The sequence below is a fragment of the Peromyscus eremicus genome, chromosome 8b (genome assembly GCF_949786415.1).
Source record: "Peromyscus eremicus chromosome 8b, PerEre_H2_v1, whole genome shotgun sequence".
NCBI classification, from domain to species: Eukaryota; Metazoa; Chordata; class Mammalia; order Rodentia; family Cricetidae; genus Peromyscus; species Peromyscus eremicus.
In genome coordinates, this window is record NC_081424.1 from 30,237,527 (window position 1) to 30,258,699 (window position 21,173).

The 21,173-nt window shown below is 40.1% G+C and overlaps 1 protein-coding gene across 1 annotated transcript in view; it reads left to right on the forward strand.

Annotated features, from left to right (window-relative positions):
• Positions 1-21,173, forward strand: part of L3mbtl3 (L3MBTL histone methyl-lysine binding protein 3) — a 112,475-nt gene that overhangs the window by 54,138 nt on the left and 37,164 nt on the right. Inside the window, exons 14-16 of the mRNA XM_059272619.1 lie at positions 6,625-6,701; positions 12,707-12,792; positions 14,429-14,539. Of these exons, the coding sequence (XP_059128602.1) occupies positions 6,625-6,701; positions 12,707-12,792; positions 14,429-14,539 (274 nt within the window). The remainder of the gene's footprint in view (positions 1-6,624; positions 6,702-12,706; positions 12,793-14,428; positions 14,540-21,173) is intronic.

Sequence of the window (21,173 nt, forward strand, 5' to 3'; positions counted from 1 at the left end):
TTTATGTAGTTTTTGACTGTGACATGATGGTACTTATTTGTATTCTCATGGGAGGTGGAGGTGGAGGCAGGAGGATTAGGGGATGAAAGCCATCCTTAACTTCACAGCAAGTTCAAGGCCAAATTCAAAATCACTGCCAACAAAACAGATCTCTTTCTTTCCAACCTTGGGGGCTAAGGAACTCACTTAGCCTGTCTGTATTTCTATGACATGACCTTCATGTCTTGCTCACTTTATTGTTAAAGCATAAATAATGAGGTTGTGTGTGTGTGTGTGTGTGTGAATTGTTTTCTTTGTTTCTGAGTGTTTCAGAATGGACTAGTCTTGATCCGAATGGATCATAGCAGACTTTGTGATTCATTTTCACTTAAAGAGTTTTGCAATGTATTTCCGACATGACATACGTAAAAACACAAGTGCTCGAAATAGAGAGGTGCAGTGAAAAGTGATTTGCTGTTAGTTCCTTATTATTCCTTTTGCTACATTTCTGCCTTTGAACACTAGATGGGACTAAGATGTGGCAAAAGAAATGAGTTTGGAGCCTTCCAACTTCTGAGTGAAGTGTTGTTTGCTACAGACAGAGTATAAGAAAAATAGGTCAGAGGCGGCTATTCTTACTTTCTCTATTGAGACGGTGACTTTCTCTTAAATGGTGAGTTTAATCAATCTATAGTTATGAGTAAGGCCTTATGTAATATTCAGGCAGTACATAATATGCTGTAGATTTCCTTAATTGTAATTTATAGAGGAATCAAGTATAAATTAGTGATATTTATTGTTCTTGCTTTGAAATAAACCATTGGTCTGGCAGGCACTTTACAGTTATATTTGATTGACAGAGGAAATAATTAAATGAGTGTGTATTTATTATTTTTTCATTTTTTATGAAGCTATTTATAAATACTTCCTTTTTTCACCTACAAAGTATTTTTATTGTAAAGAGAAAATATAAATTGCTAAAACATCATGGCAATCTATTTAGTATAATATAACATAACAATATTTTAGAAAGAAATAAGGAATAATTATTTCATGTATTGAAATATTGCATACTACCCCATAGATATGTACAATATTTTGCTTTGTGCATCAGTTATATAATTTAATGTAAACTTAAAAGAAAATTGTTTCAGTACCCTTTTTAAAAGGAGATTGGTTGAGAGAGGAAAAAACGTTGTTTCAGAAGGAAGATGTAAGTTCCGGTTTTGTGACATGATTCTGCGGAGCTTCTGTCTGGATACATGGCAATTGATACTTTGTAACTTAGCTTCGGTTTTAAAACTTTTGGGTCTGATGCAACACGAGAGTACTAACCTGAGAAAAGCAGGCTTTGGAGGTTTCTAAAATGAGGAGTTCAGAGGAGGAGAATATAGCATGGTTCTTTTTTTTTTTTTAGTTTTTTTGTTTGTTTGTTTGTTTGTTTTGGTTTTTCAAGACAGAGTTTCTCTGTGTAGTTTTGGTGCCTGTCCTGGATCTCACACTGTAGATCAGGCTGGCCTTGAACTCACAGAGATCCGCCTGCCTTTGCCTCCCAGTGCTGGGATTAAAGGCGTGCGCCACCACCGCCGCCGGCAACATGGTTCTTATTCTAGAGAGACAAACAGCCCTTTTTGTAGCACATGGGCAGCAGACTAGTCCATACAAGCTGCTGGAATAGAAATATTTCCTTAAAGGGACTACACCATCAGTAAAAATCCGTAACCAAAGTGATGAAGAAAAGCTGAGGCTATCCAAATAACCCTATTAATGTAATTCTAACAGTCCATCCTAACGAGTTGTATGTTGAAGAGTCTTTTATGAAAATAGACCAACTTGACATTTTTATGTGCATGGGTGTTTGGTCTGCGTATGTGTCTTTGTGTCATGTGCATGCAAGCTCCCTGATGGCCGAAACAGGCATCAGGTCCCCTGGAACTGGAGTTCTAGATGGTTGTGAGCTATCATGTGGATTCTGGGAATCGAACCCAGGTCCTCTGGACGAGCAGCAGTGCTCTTAACTGCTGAGCCACCTCTCCAGCCTGAAGTTAAAAGTATTTTCTCCTGAAGTAAAAAGCAGCTTTCAATAGTGGTTTTGTCTTCTCAGCGTGTTCCTGTTGAACACTGTGCCCTTGAGGAGCATGGCTTGGGAGGTGGTGACTATACTTATCTCAATCGCTTAGAATAGTTCTTAGAATGTTCTCCGGCTTTTACTACTACTTTCTAGCTTTTCTTACCTACCAGGAACTCCAGTCATTGTTACTTCCTGGTGTTCTACCTTCTAGTTTCCCATGGAGAAGGCCAGGTTGAGATTCCGGCCTCTCTCAGTACAGACACAACGGATCTGGGTAGAAAGGGAGACTGGACTCTGGCCCCTACTGATCTCTAGACCACCATTTCCCAAGCTGAGTTTTGCAGAACAGTCATGTGCTATGTTTACTTGATAAAATACGATCTCATAACTAATCACCTCCAGGAAGTGCTGCTTTAAGATTATTCAAAGCTGGCTTCTTTATGGTATAACTTTACAGTGTTTTGATAGGCTGTGTTCTGACATTCTTGAAAGTGGAGTATCTTGTGCTGTTTTGAAGTATCTTGACATGTGATGTATATTTGAACTCTAGTGTCAGGTCTGGTCTGGTGTCTTGTCTGTCTCTCTCATCTCTGTCTGTCTTTGTCTCGGGGTCTCTCTCTCTCTCTCTCTCTCTCTCTCTCTCTCTCTCTCTCTCTCTCGTGTGTGTGTGTGTGTGTGTGTGTGTGTGTGTGTGTGTGTAGGTGTAGGTTTCAGAAATTTGTTATCTTTGAGAGCACAGAGGGGGAAAGGTTCTAACCATTTTTTAAAGAACCATGCTGTGGTGTGCCTATGGGCTTCTTGGCATTCTGTAATATCTACTGTAGCTGCTCCCCTGTAAAACAGTCTCTGTCTTCCTCCTGTATCCTAGTGCAGGTCGAATCCCCTTCCTGCCTACCATGTCTGTGCCTGACCATTGGATAGAGCTAGAGACAGGGCCACCCCATGCTGACTGGTGTGACTTTCCATTTGTGGCTGTTAACACCAGCTGGGTCCTCAGTCCTTGCCTCTCTCTCCTTGTCTACTCCTCCAGACTACATTTCCTTCTGGCTTTCTCCTCTCTCAGACTTCTTACACTCTAACTCTGCCCCCTCTCCAAACAGAAGTTTCCTTTCTTATTTAACTGAGAAACCCAGTGAGAAGAGACGCCTTCCTCCTGCACCTGCCTTGGCTCACCTTCCCGATCTCCGCCTGGCTGACTAGCTCAGCTGCTCCCTTGGCCCCCCCCGCCCCCCCCGACTCCTTGACCTCTCCTGGGCACCAGGATATCACCCTCTCTGATGAGTCCTTCTTACCCGTGCACACGTGAGGGAAGAGAAGTTCGTTTTAAAACCCGATGTAGCCTTAGCATGTGGGATGCCCCCATCACGGGGTTTGTTCAGCAGATATTTCTTTTTTAACTAATGTTTTAACTAATGTAGCAAAAACCCAACTTTTATTTTCAAGTAATCTTAAACTAGAAAATAGAAAATCCCCATATATACTCTGTTAGATTTCAAATGTGGGACAAATGACTGAGGTGCCTATTTAACATATCAAAGCAGATGCTGGCCTCCAGGTTCCCCCTGAATTCTTCAGTCCCTTATGGGGCACTCATGGCTGGCGGCCCCTCCCCAGCCCAAATGTCTCCAGCCCAGCGGCTGGACTGTCTTTCCCACAGATGCCCTCCCCATATAATCCAGCCATTTTGGTTACCCCTCCTCTTTGGGGCCTCCTGGCTGCTGCACCTGGTTCCCCTCTTTCTCCCCCCTCTCCTCACGTGGCTCAGGGTCATGCCCACTCTGGACTCTCCCAGATGTCCCTGCCCCTGGCTATGCTCTCCCACATATATATAATAAACCTTCTCCACCATACCTAGGAGCAGTCATGTCCTTCCTTCTTAATTTCTTTTTTTCATTCACCTGGTCCTGAAACCTGGGACCAGTCATGTCCTTTCCTTTTTCATTTCTTTTTTTTTTTTTTTCCACTCATACCCCACCCCGTGTCTTTCAATTTTCCAACTTCAGCAATGAAACAAATCTTCGCTTTTGCTCTCTGATGCCTCACTTCGCTGCTTCCATTTGTAACTGGGCGTCTTAAGTCTGCTGTCACTGTCTCCATCACCTCCTCTCCGTTCTCTCTGAACCCCGTTTGTTCTCGCTGTTGGGCTGTGCTCTTGCCGCTGATCCTAGAGACCTTTCTGCCGACAAGTCCCGTGACCAGCCCTCGCTTCTCCCTTGATCTGTAGCCATTGCATCTGGCTGATTGCTTCTGTTACTTCACTTTCTAGTCATCTGACATGGGCTTCACCCCCTTCTCTCTCTCTGGATTGTCTCAGGTCTGCTCCTGGATTAAGTATCATCCCAATTGCTGATAACTCCCAAATGGATACTAGGCCCCCAATCTTCTTTCTGTGTGAACTTTAGACTTTCATGACCATGATTTATTTGACATTCTTTCTTCTTTGTCTAACACGTATTTGCTAATCATGCTGACAGCAGGAGCTTTCATTCACCACTTGGGATGTCCCAGCTGTTGCTAACAGCCATTCCTAGCCCTGGAAATGGCCGCTACATTCTTGTTGCCTATACCCAGAACCTTGTAGTGTCCTGACTTCCTCTCGATCACATCCTATATTCAATGTACTGACAAATGCTCTTAGTTCTGTCTAGACTGTTCATCTAAACCCGATCAGTTTTCACTCCCTCCTCTGTGGTACAGGACACTGTGATCCATTTGTGTCCTCTTGTAACTGGCTCTTGCTTCCAGGAAGGATTACTGTTTGCATAATAGTTAAAATTCTCCCTTTAAAACACAGATCAGACTAAGATACTCCTCTGCCTAACACCCTCCGCAATGTTTTACTTCAGTCTTGATTAAAATCCTCCACTTCGTTATGTAATAAGTGGCCTTCCATTCTGACATCATTTTGTATTTTGTTTCCTTCAGTCTGTCCTTCCCTGTCTGTGATACAGCACTCCTAGGATCCCCTCATCAGAACCCTTGGACTTGTCTCTACCCAGGATAGTTTCCTCTCTATGTTTGAGTGGCTCACTTCTCTCTTTCAACACATCCTTCAAGTATTTGCTTAAATATTGCCTCATGAGAGGCTAGACTAGCCTCTGTAGAGGAGCGCTTTTGGAGTCTCCACTTATTCCTTTACTTCACGTGTCTGCTCTCCTCTGTGCCAGCCATAGCTCATAAATTTAGGCCTGTGATGGCTGCAACGGTAGTGAACATGTGCAAGCTTAAAGTAATATAATCGCCCATAACACTTCTATAATATTTACATCGTACTAGCTATTTTAAGTAATCCTGGGGTGATGCACATACAGAAGATCCAAATGTCACACCGTTTTATATAAGGTTCTTGAGCACCTCTGAATTGTTATCTTCAGGGATCCTGGGCTTTTATTTCTACAGTTCCTTTCTCCAAGGCTGTAAGTGCCACAGAAACAAGGACTTACACTTAATGTACGGTGGCCATTTCCTCAGGGTCGGTCCAGTGCTTGGCACATCAAGTTTGGACATATTGTCCTCACTTGACACTTAAAAGAATGAGTGAGCAGATAAATGGGTGAAATACATTGCATGCCAAGGTAGGGAATTCATTGAACGAGTGGGGTGAGGAGCAAGGAATCCAAAGCACCAGCATTCTATGCTGATAGGAAGAATCTGTACTTAATTATAGTGAGGATGATGGGCCAGAGAAAGCAACAAAGGGAAGAAGCGCCTCGTTTTATTCTCTGGAATCTGTAGTTCTAAGGAGTAACTGAAATAGCATGCTGTTACCATTTCTGTATTTGTTTATTTGCAGGGGACCTTCTGTTAGTCTATGGTATCTAGAAGCATTCCTCACTCCCGTTATAGGATAAGGCCATTTGTACTCAGTGTGTGTGTGTGTGTGTGTGTGTGTGTGTGTGTGTGTGTGTGTGTGTGTTATTTTAATTTGTAGGAAGCCTCTGCAGCCGTAGATTCCTACATGGAGTTCTAAAGTTCTTTAGCGCTAGTTAACCTTCCCTGTTCTATTACCCCCCCTGCCCTGCCCCCTCCCTCACTCCGTTTAATCCTCCTAGCTCTATTACCCACCTTCCTCTTCACACCACACATGTTCTGTCCTCGAACACTGCCTTTCCCATGGCCCCTTACGAGTTTCCTGATTTTTGTAGGTACTCTAGCATGCTGGTTTTTGATAGTGACCATGAGCCTTAGAGATGCTAAAATAATTTTAGCTTTCCTTTTACATAGTTTATTTTCTCCCATGATGCTTCTAAAGGATGCTCTCTTGGTACTTTTTCTGCATTTGAAGTTTTAGACTTTAACAACATTTTTTTTTCTTGAGAAAATAAAACTATAGTGTCAAATCCACATGAAATTTATCTAGCAAAAATACACTATATGTGTGAAAACTTCATACATATATTTATATGAAGGATGAAAGATCCTTTAGAATTTTTTTTTTCCAAATTGGGTAGATTGTAATAAATAGAACTCTTGAATGTGTTCATAATTGCTAATTAATTTTCCTCTTAAAACTTTCTCACAGTATTTGCCTGTCTCTCTAATAATTACAGCTTTTTCATTTATATAACTTACAGGTGTGAATCATCCAGTCCACACATTCATCCCGTCGGTTGGTGTAAAGAGCATAGAAGAACCCTTATTACTCCTCCAGGTTTGCATTGATAATGTGTCTATGTTTTTCATATACTTGAACAGTGGACCACGTTTTTCTGTAAAGAGCCAGATAACAGATACTTTTAATTTGGTGTGCCCTGGAGTCCCTGTCACAATTGCTCAGCTCAGTCGTAGCACACAAGCAGCCGTAGGAAATAAGATAACACATAAATGTGCGTGTTGCCGCTATACTTTACAAAGCCCTGCAGCCACTGCTGGCCGAAACTCTCTGGCCCCTGATGGAGCCTCATACTTTAAATATTGGCATTGTTTATCTCACAACCTTACATTATCATCTTCTTTGACAAAGTTTGTAAAAATAGTTCTCTGTTTTCAACTTGAGATTCATTTTGGGACTTAATTATATTAGTGCACAGTTGCTAAACTTGGTCAGATAAGGAAAGTAGATGTGATGTTGAAGGTGGAGCACGGACCGCATTGTTGAGGTCAGTTCTGGCAGGTGATGTTCCTGTTGAAGTGAGAGCTTATGGCTTTAGACTTTTCTACTAAGTTCAGAGCGTACGCATTTGCTTTTGTTTATGTTGCTGTGATTTCTGTTTCCACCGTAGATTGCTGCAGCTTGTGCTAGGTAGTATCTCTGTTCCCTGAAGCTTTTGGGGGGCTTATCTGCCAATAGTGTGGAGCCTTCTTATTTTACTCTCTTTCTCTTTGACAAGAAACAGTGTAAGTGCTGATGAACAGTGTCCTTGTGGTTTTACAGGCTAAAAAACAGATGCATCAGCGTCAACATAATAAGGGCTATTTTTGAACATGTCACTGTTGAAAATGTCCCACTCCCTGCAGGTAGGAAAAGGCAGGGTCATCAGGTGACATGAAGTCCTACTGCTCAGGAGCTGGTGGTTCAGTGCATATTAGAGTAAAGCAGATCACCTTGATCACAGAGAAAAAAAATGAGACCCGGGTTTCCTGGCAGCTAGTCTGTGGATGGAGCCTGCAGCATGTAAGATCAGCCCCAGTTTGCAACTTCTCCAGATAGCTTCATTCCATTCAAACAGCTATCTATGTTTTAAGATTCACCTCCAGTTCCTTAACACTCAGTGCCACACTCAGAACGCCTGATTACAAACGAGGGAACCAACCATTCCTATCACCTGCCTATCTAGTCCTTTTTACTGTCAAAGTTTTCGTGTGGGTGGAAGGGAAGAAAGGAGTTCCTATTTCCTGACTAATTTTCATGGCTAGTTTGAAGATGAAAGAGATGTAAGTAGCAAAGAGTTAAAGCAAAACATTAATAGTTCTGTGGCTCGCACCTGGAAGACGGCTTCGGCTGGTCCTCTGGAAGTACCACCATCCAACCTGCTGTGAAGGTTCTTGTTATTTCCCAGTTTAATATCAATTCTCTCATACACACCACTATTTTTGTCATAATCAGAGTCTGGTAAATAAACAGTGAACCAGTGAATAACGGGTTCCTGATGCTGTCCTTGGGAAGGGATGTGTGTGGTCTTATTGTTAATTTCGTTTGTGAGACCCAAACCAGCTCATCCATTGCCTTTCATAGACTTCTGTGATGGAATGGAAGAAAACAACAATTTTTTTTGACAAGCTTTTAAAAGCACAGAACTGTATGTGAAAAACGTCCAAATATCAGAGTATGTTTTTAATGGCCCAGAACTGCACACCAAAGATGATGAAAATGATAAATTCAGTCTTACATAAATCTTACCACATTAAAAATAAGTGAAAGCAAAAATAACAGCAATGAATCTCAGTCAAATTATGAACCTAGTTTACCATGCCTGCACTTGAACGGTTCTTTACAGAAATGCACTTTCTCTCTGGTTCCTTTTCCTCTAAGTGCTCAGTCTTACCTCTTGTCTGAAAAGAAGGGTCTAACTATTCAGTTTCCTTGGACAGCTTTTCTATCATCTTTATAATGTCATGCACAGTCTGTCCATATCCTGACCAGTTCTCCTGGCTACACTGTGTTCATGTATTCTGTAAATATGCCTGTCTTTATTGTCCCTTCCTTGAAATTAAAATCTTTGCCTTTAAAAAATAAATTTGGCCGGGCGGTGGTGGCGCACGCCTTTAATCCCAGCACTCGGGAGGCAGAGCTAGGCGGATCTCTGTGAGTTCGAGGCCAGCCTGGGCTACCAAGTGAGTTCCAGGAGAGGCGCAAAGCTACACAGAGAAACCCTGTCTCGAAAAACCAAAATAAATAAATAAATAAATAAATAAATAAATAAATAAATAAATAAATAAATAAAAAAGAAATGTGAACTATATATATATATACACAAATATACACTTATAAATTGAAATCAAGGTACTGCATATGAAAGAAAATATGTGATACATGTCTTTCTGAGGCTGGCTTATTTTACTCACATGGTTGTTGTTGGATGTTTTTTCCTCTTTTACTCTTTTTTGGGGTCCACCCAGCTCCCAGGTAAATCACACACGGAGGCTTATTCTTAATTACAAATGCCTGACCTTAGCTTGGCTTGTTTCTAGTCAGCTTTTCTTAACTGTAAATTATCCCGTCTGTCTTTTTCCTCTGGGCTTTCTTCTCTTCCTACTTCTGTGTATCTTACTTTCACTCTTACTCCATGGTTTGCTGTGTAGCTGGGTGGCTGGCCTGTGGAGTCCTCCTCCTTCTCTAGCTACTTCTTCTTTCCCAGATTTCTCCTTCTATATATTTATTTTCTCTGCCTGCCAGCCCTGCTTATCCTTTCTTCTACCTCACTATTGGCCATTCAGTTCTTTGTTAGACCATCAAGTGTTTTAGACAGGCACAGTCACACAGCTCCACAGAGTTAAACAAATGCAACATAAACAAAAGTAATACATCTTAAAATAATATTCTCCAAACACGTAGTGATCTCTGTTTCCACCCATTTTCCTAAGACTGTCATAATTTTATTCCTCCTTAGCTGAAATTCCACTATGTGTACCTGCCATATTTGCTTTATTCATCTGACGATGGACCTCTAGACTGATTCCGTATTTGGGCTAAGATGGGTAGTGTTGCTCTAAACAGAATGCCTGTATCTCTGGCAACCAGACTTGTACTTCTTCCAGGTTTTAAAAGTACAGAACTGTACATGGAGTAAGGGTGGCTTCACCTCATAGTAGTTCTGTTCATAGTTTGTACAGGAACCAGCGGCACACTAATTTCCATAATGGCGGTGCCAGTGTCTATTCCCACCAGCAGTGTGCAAGGATCTGTCTTATTCTCCCCAGTATTTCTTGATGCTTGTTTTATTGATATTACTCATTTTGACATTAAGGTTTTTAAGGGCCTTATCTGAATCTATTAATTTTTATGTAGGGTGAGAGATAAGGACCTATGTTCATTCTTTTATGTTTTGAGAACTTTTATGTCTCTGTTCACCAGGAAAATTGGTTCATGCTTTTTTTCTTGTGTGTGTGTGTGTGTGTGTGTGTGTGTGTGTGTGTGTGTGTTTACCAGGTTTTGCGAATCAGAGTGTTGGCTTCATGGAGTGAGTTGGTAGTGGTGTGGCAGTTTCAGGAGTGAGCTCTTCTTAAAAGATGTGGAAGAATTAGCAATTCATCCGCTCTGGGCTTCCTCTGCTGGGAGGCTGTGTGGCTGCTTCGGTTGGTAGCTTGTGCGTTTGGTTGGTTGTTCACAGCTTCTTCCTTTCATTTCGGGAACTTACACATGTCTCAGATTTCCCCCCAAGAGGTCCCTTGTCTTTTGTGTTTGTTTGGAATATGCACTCCAAGGTTTCACTAATAATTCTCAGGATTTATTTGTAGTTTGTTCTTAGCTCTTTGTTTTCATCTCTAATTCTATTATTGTGGATCTTCATTCTCTTCTGGTTAGTTCTGCTAAAAAAAATTTGACAATCCAGTTTAATTTTTTCAAAGAACCAACTCTGCTTGAGTGGTTGACTATATTGTTCCTCAGTTTCCATTTCATTAATTTCTCCTGGGATCTTTATTATATCTTGTACTTACCACATTGGAGTTTGCTTTTCTCTTTCTAAGAACTTACGGTCTATCAGGTAATTTATTTGGAATGTTTCTGAAGTTTTTTAAAGATTTATTTATTTATGTATTTTATGTATGTGAGTGTTCTATCTGCATATGCAGTCATTAAATATGCTGTAAAATGCATGTGTGTGTATATAGGCTTGCTATTTCCTTTTTAGTTACTTTGAGACATCCTCCGGTGGAGAGAAGTTTCAAGACCACTTCCAAACTCATTTGTACTTCTACTTGAGCCAGAGACTCACCCAGATCTGACAGCTGTCCCCACAATGTCCTTTATGCAATCAGGTGCAGACTTTTCTGGTCCCCGGTAGCTGCAGACTTTTTTGGTCCCCAGTTAGACTCTTCTTGACAATTACAACCTTAGTAGGTGTGAGACTTACGGACTAATCATTTTGTACAGAGTGATGTCATTTGAGTATGATGGACGTTTCCTCATGACTGGACCCAAGTTGTACATTTGTTTGTTTTTATTTTGTTTTGTTTTTTGAGATGGTTATACCAGGTAGGCATGCTGGCCTGGAACTCATTATGTAGACCAGGTTGTTCTCAAAGTCACAGAGATCCACCTACCTCTGCCTCTTGAGTAGTGAGACTAAAGGAAAGCACACTTACACACATCTCCAAGTTGTACTTTTTTTTTTTTTTTGAGAATATCAGTGTTTTTATTATAAGCCCTTCAAGGGCACAGCATTTCAGTCTTTTTTTTTTTTTTAACCATGAATTAATCAAGGAGATATTTACTAATCTACCAATACTTTTTTCTAGAAGTCTTTGAGATTTTGCAATTACTTCTCATCTCATCTGTCTTTCAGTAGTTATACCAAATGCTAATATTTCTATTTGGAACTAATTGCTGTTCTACGTTGACAAATGTTAATGGGTAATGGTAATTTTATTCCATCTATTTTTGTATATAATTAATTAATACTCTTCTGCAAACATTAGCTTTTTCAGTTCCCAGTTATTCATCTGGTTAATGTATTTAGTAGAACTGTAGATTATTAACTTTATCCAAGAGTTTATTGTTGATTTCATGTAGGTGGTTGTTTTAAAGATGTACCCTGTAGGAGCTCTTTTAAGCTGGCTTCTACCTTTTTCACACACTTGTCTTGGTTTCTGCAAACTGCTCTCTGGAACAGCTAAGGGTATCGTATACTCACTTGTCTTGACCAGCCCTATAGCCATTCTTTCGAAGGCTTTTTCTTTTTCTTTTTTTTTTTTTTTAAAGTGGAGAGTGCTATTTAGAAACCTGATCTGGTTGCTATTTGCTCAGTGCTAGTAGGGTGACGCTACTATCAGGATCTCAGTGACTGTAGGAAATATACGTCCTTAAGCATATGAAGAAGAACTTTATATTCTTTTCTATTTCAGCACTAGTGTGTGTTTAAAAAAGAAAAAACAAAAACCCTCTCGGAGGTACCATGGGCCCTGATTGACATCTCAGACTATTGGCTTTGTTTTAGTTTTCTTCTGTCCATGTTTATACTGGTTTCTCAGTTGGGTAGAAACCTGACTTCCATCATAACTAATATATTTGCAGATTTTGTAAGTCCCCTTCCTGTGGCAAATTTTGTACCTTAATAAGTCACTGTTGTGCCTGCCTAATGGATTTGGGGCTCTAGAGGAAACAAAAGGCAGTGGGGAGGAGCAGAGGGGGTTATTTTTACACATACTTTAAAAAGTATTCTGTGATATAGCCGTGTTTCTTTATTGAACCTAACAAAAGGAGGAGTTATCTGAAATATTTCATAAATAGTAGTTGTAAACCCCATGTGTTGTTTCACTATTTTAATAAAGCTATTTTCCTATAATCTCATCTAAAAAGTAAAAAAGTCAGAATCAATGATAAGAATGGAACTAATCATTGTGAACATGCTCTGGAGGAGCATGTTTTCCTGTGGGCGGGCGCATTCTTTCCTGGGTTACACTGCTGATCTGTCATGATTTTTCTAGGACAGTTGGTATTCTGACTCCCCTCTTCATGACACCCTCATAGGATTCATGTTTTTCTTTACTTCCTAGGCTATTCACACATGAAACACTTTTCTTGGGATAAGTACTTAGAAGAAACCAATTCTTTACCTGCTCCTGCAAGAGCTTTCAAAGTGGTGAGAGAATTTGCTTTGTACTCCGTGATTTGTGGGTGTTGATGATGCTGTTTATTCACGAACATTTAAGAAACCAAACCGGTCTCCAAGCTGACTTTGCAATGAGAAGAAGCAGGAGGCCAAAGAAGATACTTTCAAAGTGTTTCAATTTTGAAAGTCAGATTGTTCCTGTGGTTTCTGTACGTGTGGATGCACGTGTGTTGGGGAGGCAAGCATGGGGTGGATGCCGAAGAACCTTGAATGTTGCCCCTCCGATACTGTTCACCTTGGCTTTTGAGACAGGGGGGTCTCACTGGCTTGAAACTTACCAAGTAGTTTAATTTGCCGGTGTGAGGCACAGGGATCTGCTTACCTCCACCTCCCTACCTGGGATCACAGGTGCACCACCATGCCCACTTTTGAAGTGTGGATTCTAAGGAGCAAACTGACAAGGCAAGCACTTTACCAACTGAACTATTTCCCCAGCTCCTCAAATATACTGCTTTATACTTGATATTTTCTCATGAATTTATGGGGAAAATAAATATACTAAATAACTTTGTAAGACTCAGGCACTGGAAACATTTGTCAGCCTAATATTTGAGAGGTGAATGAGGAACCCCACAATTCAAGGCCAGTCCAGGCTATGTATGAAGATCCTGTTTCAAAATAAAATACCATTCTTTTAAACATGACCCTGTCTTCTGTAGACAATTTTCTTCTTTAGATGATACTTTTATGCAAAAATTGCTAGAGTTTTTAATATAGACTTAATTAGTAAGTATAGTTTAAGGTAGAAAGAACATCATGAATTTTAAAGAGAAAAGCCATAATAAGTAGAGAGAAACTTTGTGAAAGAATTTCTATGATTCCACCTGAAGGTTGTTCAAGCTTTTGAGTAAGACTGAGGGGTGCCGTATTTGCTACCTCTTCTCTACCCTTCCAGCATGCAGGCTTTTAACCTGGATGCAGAGGCAGCAGCACAGCAGCAGGCTACATATCTGCTCTTCTATGAGAGGTAGAACTAAGATTTCTCCAGCTTGGCCGCCAAGAATTCTTACAGCAATTCTTCATGTTATTTTATATAATTTATCAAAACCATATATAATATCACCTTACTTGCCTCTGCCCACGGCTTTCTCAGAGACGGAATGGTTTCCTCTTAGTGTTAAGCTTTCTTTCCTAGAGATTTGAGTGTGCTGAGCCCGACTGCAGATCTTAGAGGATGCTGGCTAGTAAGAGATGCGAGCATTTTGAACTGGGAGGTGATAAGAAGAGAAAAGGCCAAGTGATCCAATTCTAAGCCAGTTTGTTATGAAGACAATAAAATCATGACCTTTTACTCGCCTCAAAAAAAAAAAAAAAAATCATGCCTATTGACTGATATCATGACACCTCAACCCATAAGGAAAATGTCTAGTCTTCCCTGTGGCTGATCAAATAAATAGCTATGATATCTTTGCCTCTGCCTTTCTGTCATCTCTTCAGCTGGGCACGCAGGCTGCCCTTTGCATGTGTATTAGCTGTGTGTTTTGACCGAAAAGTGTCACTCAGTGCTAGTCTAAGAATGGGTAGCCTAAACGATTCAACTGTTGGTGGCTGTTGTTGTCCATCAACCTGCTCTTCCTCACGACATGACATCTTTCTGTTCTGGCAGAAACCTCCACATGGATTCCAGAGAAAAATGAAGCTTGAAGCGGTAGACAAAAGAAATCCTCTGTTTATCAGAGTAGCAACTGTAGCGGATACCGACGATCACAGGATAAAAGTAAGTGTTCTTGGTCCTGGGTTGGCTTTGACCTTTGTTACTCTGTATCTTAAATGGAAACTTTGCTAGACAGTGTACTTGAGCCCTGTAATTAAATTACTAAAACCATGGGAATATGCAAAGTGGCTTTGCTGCTTTGAAGATTTGCATTCATCCAAGTGTTTCCTTTAATTGCCCTGAGCTATTTTTTCTTAAATTATGAATGACAGTTTCATATTTTGAATGTGTATTTGGAGAAAGTAGACATAACATGTTGTGGTAACATTCTCTTCAGAAGAAAAAGAAAATAAGTACATTGTGCTCCAATAGTGCCCTCTTTTTAAGAGGTTACATTTTTTGTTGACTCCATTAGATGTAGTTTATAAAATGTAAGTAATTATAAATAATTGTATAAATAAAACCAGATTTTTACTGGAATTGGATTAATAAGCATCAAATACCTCTCTTAAAGTAAGCCAGTGTCTAGAAAATATTGCTAGTTCCATCCACATGTGGTTCCACAGTGTAGTGGTTCCAATGCAACACGCCCAAAGGCCCCACAGGCTTCTGGTTTTACCTCTAATTTCTCTCTTTAGCCAGAGTCATACCTGTCCTACTTTTTTCCTAGAATCAGCTAACTTTTCTGTTAGGAATAATTACGTCTCTAAAAACAGCAAGTCATTATCAGCACATTGTAACGAGTTTCTTGGTGCAGTCATCCTGGACATTTGTAGTGGCTTCCGTGGGGGCCGTGGAGGCCATTATCACTGTGTCGATGAGGCCGAGACTCGGGCAGATCTGAGGAAGTGCTTTATTCAGTACTAGAAAGGAAAGAACCCTCAGTTCCATGCAGCAGGAATCTTAACTTCAAGTTATTTTTCAAAATAATAATAAATCATTAGCCATTTCTAATGAGATAATTGATAAGATAATAGTGTTTAAAATAAGATGAAAAGTTATACAAATTGTTATTTCTGTATAACAGAAACTTTAATGTTTAACTCAATATGTTTAAGATCCAATCAGTTCAGTCTGGTATGGTAGCACATACCTGTAATTCTAGAAATTGAGAGGCAGAAACAAAAAGACCTTGAGTGTTGGCCAGCCTGCATAATCAGACTCTGCCTCAGAGACAAACAAAAGATTATATAATCATAAATTTTGGAAAATCATATAAAAACTGTGTGTATGTTAACCATTTTGTAGTGTACTTTCCTTTTTTTTTTTTTTTTTTTTTTTAAGACAATGTTTCTCTGTGTAGCCCTAATTGTCCTGGACCAGGCTGGACTTGAATTCAGTGATTCACCTGCCTCTGTCTCCCGAATGCTGCAATTAAAGGTGTGTGCCACCACCACCCGGCATTCTAGTGTACTTTTTTATTCATTATGGTTGGTTGTGATGTGAAAATCATAAAGGAATCAGTGCTTTAGAACAAGAGTTTTAATAAACATCTAGTAACAAACCAGTTTTAATAAACCAGCAGTCAAAAAAGAGTCAAGGATAATGTGGTTTTTACACCAACTTGTTCAGTGTACACAATGACAACTTTTTAGTTTGGGAAATGAATTTACCCCCCCCCCACACACACACACACCCGTCACAGTGGGTAGGAATATAAAGCATCCAAGTTCTTCCAAAGAGCACGCTGGCATCAAAATATTAGAATGTTGTTTATCCTTTAAGAATTTTGGTCCCGATTGCTTGGGGAAGTAAGCAGAAGGAATGTGCAAAGACAGAGGCTCAAACCAAAGAATGTACAGCCACACTGACTGTAACATTAAACCCTGAGAACAAGCCCAGGAGTTGATGGGAAAAATAAATTACTATGAGTCTACATTACATTAATGCAGAATATTTCAACAGATCTAATATCGAGAAGCAAAATATTCAGGTTTAAATGATTATGTTAAAATATTTGTGTTTTTTTCCAAAAGAGCAAACTCATAGTGGATTCCATAAAGAAATATACCAAAAATAATGACAATACTAAGACTATAAAGTGTTAGGCTTTGTATTATTTTGAAGTAAATTTATTTATTTATTTTTATTACTTGTGTGAGAATTTTGATCCAGACGAATGGAATACTGTGAGACAGTTTCCACTAAGGAATGGGAAAATTTGAGACTAGAGCCCATACCTTCACTTGTTGCTGGACTCCCTGTCTTATGCAACATCCTGCTAAATCCGTGGCACCCAAAGAGGAGCCCGCTGTGGCTATATGGAGGATAATCATCTTTGCCCGGTTTTTAGAGTGAATGTCACCAACTCAACTCAACCACTGTACAGATGTCTCACCTGCTTCTGAACACCTCAGAGGTCAGCTGACAGACAGGGACTGGGTTTCAGATTCAGCAGAGGTGTTGAAAAACCAAAAAGAATCCAGCAGTAGTTTTTCTTATAACTTGTGAGAAAATACTGCAAGTAGGATCATTTCTCTTTTGCAGAAAATGACAAGGACGAGTGTGGTTTTGTATTTTAAGTGTCTTGGGAATAAAGTCAACTCAAATAAGGTTAACTTTTAAAGTTATCCACTATCCGCCATTAGTGGTTAAGGTAGCTGTTCCTGCTAGGTGCTGTTGAAGTTAAGGACCAGAATGAATGCTCTCATCTTCTGCTCTGGGGACAGGACATGAAGTAGCTGCATCCCTCTTCAGTCACATCTGTCTGCCTCAGCTGTGTGTGACCGTTTGTCTCCAGTTTTTAAAATACTTTCTATGCACTGGTGTTTCTCCGTTCAGTTTCCATTGTTGTTTTGAGACAGAACTTCACTGCGTAGCTCTGGATTTCCTCGAACTCACTATGTAGATCAGGCTGGCCTCAAACTCAGAGATCCTCTTGCCTCTGCCTCTTGCCTCTGTCGGGATTAAAGGCGTGCGCCACCACACTGGCTTCTCAGTTCAATTTTAAGTTGCTTTGTCTTCTTTCTAATGGACCTCAGGATTTAGATCTTGCCATGTTTTGTTTTGTTTTCACTTGTCTGTGTTATTATTATGAATATACTACTCTTGTTCATTTCTAAGTCAAGTCTTTTTAAATTACTTTTTTCTTTGGTTTTCCTGTAGTCAATGATCTTTTTGTAGTTTGCTTTCCAACACTTTCTAGCTTCTTATTGGATTTTTTTTTCAGATGCTACAGTAGCTTTGATGTGTTTTGAATCAAAAGCATGAGTGTGTTTTTCAACAGCTGATATCTATCTCTTTCCCTTGATCTGTTTTTCCCCCAGCTCTTCAGCGACCCACTACAGCAGAGTGGTACTCTCAGCCAGGCTCACAGCCTACATCCTGAGACTCCTTTTGACTGACGCACCAGACTGTTTCATTTTCCTGGAAATTACGAAGTTTAATGACACGCCTTGTTTTGCTTAGTGTACTTTGGTGCCACTGAAACATGTCTTTTTGTGTTTTCCTAAGAAAGGGTATTAGAGAGAAATCTTTTCACTTCTTGCGTTTGAGAAAATGTCCATCTACTGGCTTTGTATTGACTGTTGGTGCAACTAGGTGAGGTATTCTAGGGAGGGAGCTTTTATCCTTAGTGCTGCGTTGTTTGGCATCTGACTCCTGGAGCTTTTGAAGACCCAAGGCCACTCTGATTGCATCTGTCTGGGCCATGGGCTTATTTCTGCAGCACTTGGGGGATGCCTGTCTCCAGGGGTCTCAAGCTCTGTGACAGCCTTTTTCTGTTTGTCAGACAGGGTCCTCACGTCTTCCCACTGTGGAGCTCTCTGTCCTGCCGGCTCTGAAATCGTCTACTTTTGCTTTCTAGCTTCCTTATCTCTGCTCTCTTTCTGGAAGTTGCTGCCCTGATATCGGCTGTCGGGTTGACGCACTTGTTTTCATACACATTGCTGATGTTCCAAAATTCCATTTGCTTAGAACTACATTTATCTCTTTTTTCAAACTTTCTATTGCATTTTTAATTACAATTGTGATTTTTGTGTTTGTGCTATTCAGGAAAATTTTTTTAAATGTTATTTAGTTTGTGCTTCTTTTTAAAAGCATCTTTTTATTTCCTAAAGCAATGTTGCTTCTGTCTGAGGACACTGCTGATAGTTTTTTTTCTCTTTCTTGATTATTTTCTTAAATTATTCATAAAATACTATTTTTGTTGATTTATTTAGTGTGTGTGTGTGTGTGTGTGTGTGTGTGTGTGTGCGCGTGTGCGTGTGTGTGTGTGTGCAGGTGCCTTCGGAGGCCTGAAGAGGGCATCAGGGCCCATGGAACTAGAGTTGACAGGTGATTGTGAACCACCTGATGTGGATGCTCGGAACCAAAGTCAGGTCCTCTGCCAGAGCAGCAGATGCTCTTAACTTTTGAGCCATTGCTCCAGCCTCCCACATTGCTCCAGCCCCTCGCTTCCCAGATTTCTTGATTAACTAGTATGACCTCTGTCTTCATATTGATTCTCATGTGCCAGATGATCCTTGACATCTGTTCACATTAAGAAAAAGGTACAATATTTGAGGTGTTTTTGTGACTAGGCTTATATTGTTGTCTATATATGAATGGGCCTGTATTCTCTTGTCTATAGGAGCTATTTCCATGATCCCTAGTGTATGCCTGCATCCACACATAAAATCCCATATGTACCATAGTTTTATTTATGCATACATATATACTATAATAAAGTATAATTTATGCACTAGATATAGAAAGAGTAACAACAACAATAATAGGAGAATTATAGCAGTATACTACAAAATGTTGTATGAAGCTGACCTCTCTCTTTTGATCACAATATGGAATTCTCCCTTTGGCATTTTTATACCACAGTTGACCTCAGGCAACTGAGAACATAGAGGGTGAAGTCCTGGATAAGGAGGGGATGCTGTGTGACTTTTTTTTATATATATAGTATAGGAAATCAAGATACCAGCCTTTCCTCCTTGGTAAACCTCTTTTGTCAGCATCCAGGTCCTTCCCCTGGGGAAGGCAGAACCTAGGAAGTCATATCCTAGAGTTCAGGATTTTTCTCTGTTTCCTGAAAATCAAAATTCTGCTCCTTAAAAAGAGCATTACCCTGGTACATGTGGGGGCAGGCCTCCCCATGTCCTGACTACCTTGGGGAAGAAGAGGGCCTTCTCAACACACAGTTTCTAGGATGAGTCTATGTTCTGGTCCTGACTCCTCTTTTAGAAGCTACGTTTCAACCATTTGTTCTGATGATGGATAAGCACTTCCTTCACTTGTTTTTGTCCTACAAACATGGGAGCCATTTCCCAGTTGGACATGATTTAATATCAGAGGACAGAAGAAGCAAGCATCTATATCTAAAATGTGCTTTTCTGAATTACCTTTCAGATTCACAAAAGGTCCAACCAAATCTGTCCTTTAAAGAAATATTGTAGTTCATAAAAGTATTAGCTGTTTTAATATTAAAATTATCTGTAACATATGGGATGTTTTTATAAAGACTCTAAATTATACTTCTAGGAGAAAAGTGTATTCTTTTCCCTGAACTATTGATTTAAGTAGTAAAATTGTTGGTTCTGTACTTTGATCCATTTGCTTTAGGAATTTGTTAGCATCTATTTTCTCTAGAAATTTAATAAAAATTCAACATTATTAATGATTTATTTTTAATGTATTGTCTTAGTTATTTTTCTATTGCTGTGAAGAGACACCATGACCAAGGCAACTTTTAAAAGAAATCACTTAATTGGGGCCTTGCTTATAGTTTCAGAGAGTTGGTCTGTGGCTGTCATGAAGAGGAGCATGGCAGCAGGCGGGCAGACATGGTGCTTAAGCAGTAGCAGAGAGCTTTTATTGAGAGAGAGAGAGAGAGAGAGAGAGAGAGAGAGAGAGAGAGAGAGAGAGAGAGAGAGAGAGAGATTGGGCCTGACATAGGCTTTGAGACGTCAAAACCCACACCCAGGAACATACCTCTCCCATAAGGCCATACCTCCTACTTCCTCCCCTAACTGTTCCACCCACTACAGGGGCCATTTCGTTCAAATCACCACATGTATGATTATGTCTATAATGGGAGAGCATCATAGATATTCTCATTTCTCTTTTGTTGTGTAAGTTTCTCATGCTGTATGTTGACCTTACACCTTATTATTTCTTTTTGGAGTTTAGTTTTTAGTCTTTGACAGTCTCATTCATGTATATGATTAATTTTAGTCATTTTATCCCTTCAGTAGACTTTGTCATCCCACCTCTGCTGAACCCTTATTCTCAAGAGGCCCTCCTTTTATTGTCATGTCTTTTATGGCATGTGACCTCCTGGGTTGAAGTAGGGTTTCCTGCCTGAACATGGGTAGGAAGCTATTTATTCAAAGTGGGCAGCTTATCCATGGCTATGTCACTGATGAACGTGACACCCCTTCTGCCAGCAACATGTCAGTAGATCTTCAGGGAAGGTAGGACTCCAACTTTTCTACTTTCTCTACCCCATATTCCTCAGTATTCCCTGAGCCTTGGACTGGGTTGTAGAGATGGCCCACGTAGGGTCCTTTATTCTCAGCATCTTAGCTGGTTATGCATCTCTTATTAACCGCTGCCTAGCACACTAAGAAGCTTCTCAGGTGAAGGCTGAGAGCAGCATGAACCTATGGCTATAAAAATGAGTATTTATATGCAGTTTGATCAGATGTCCATTTAGCAAAATGGTAGTAATGAATGCTGCCCCTGGAGCCACCAGCTCTTGACCACA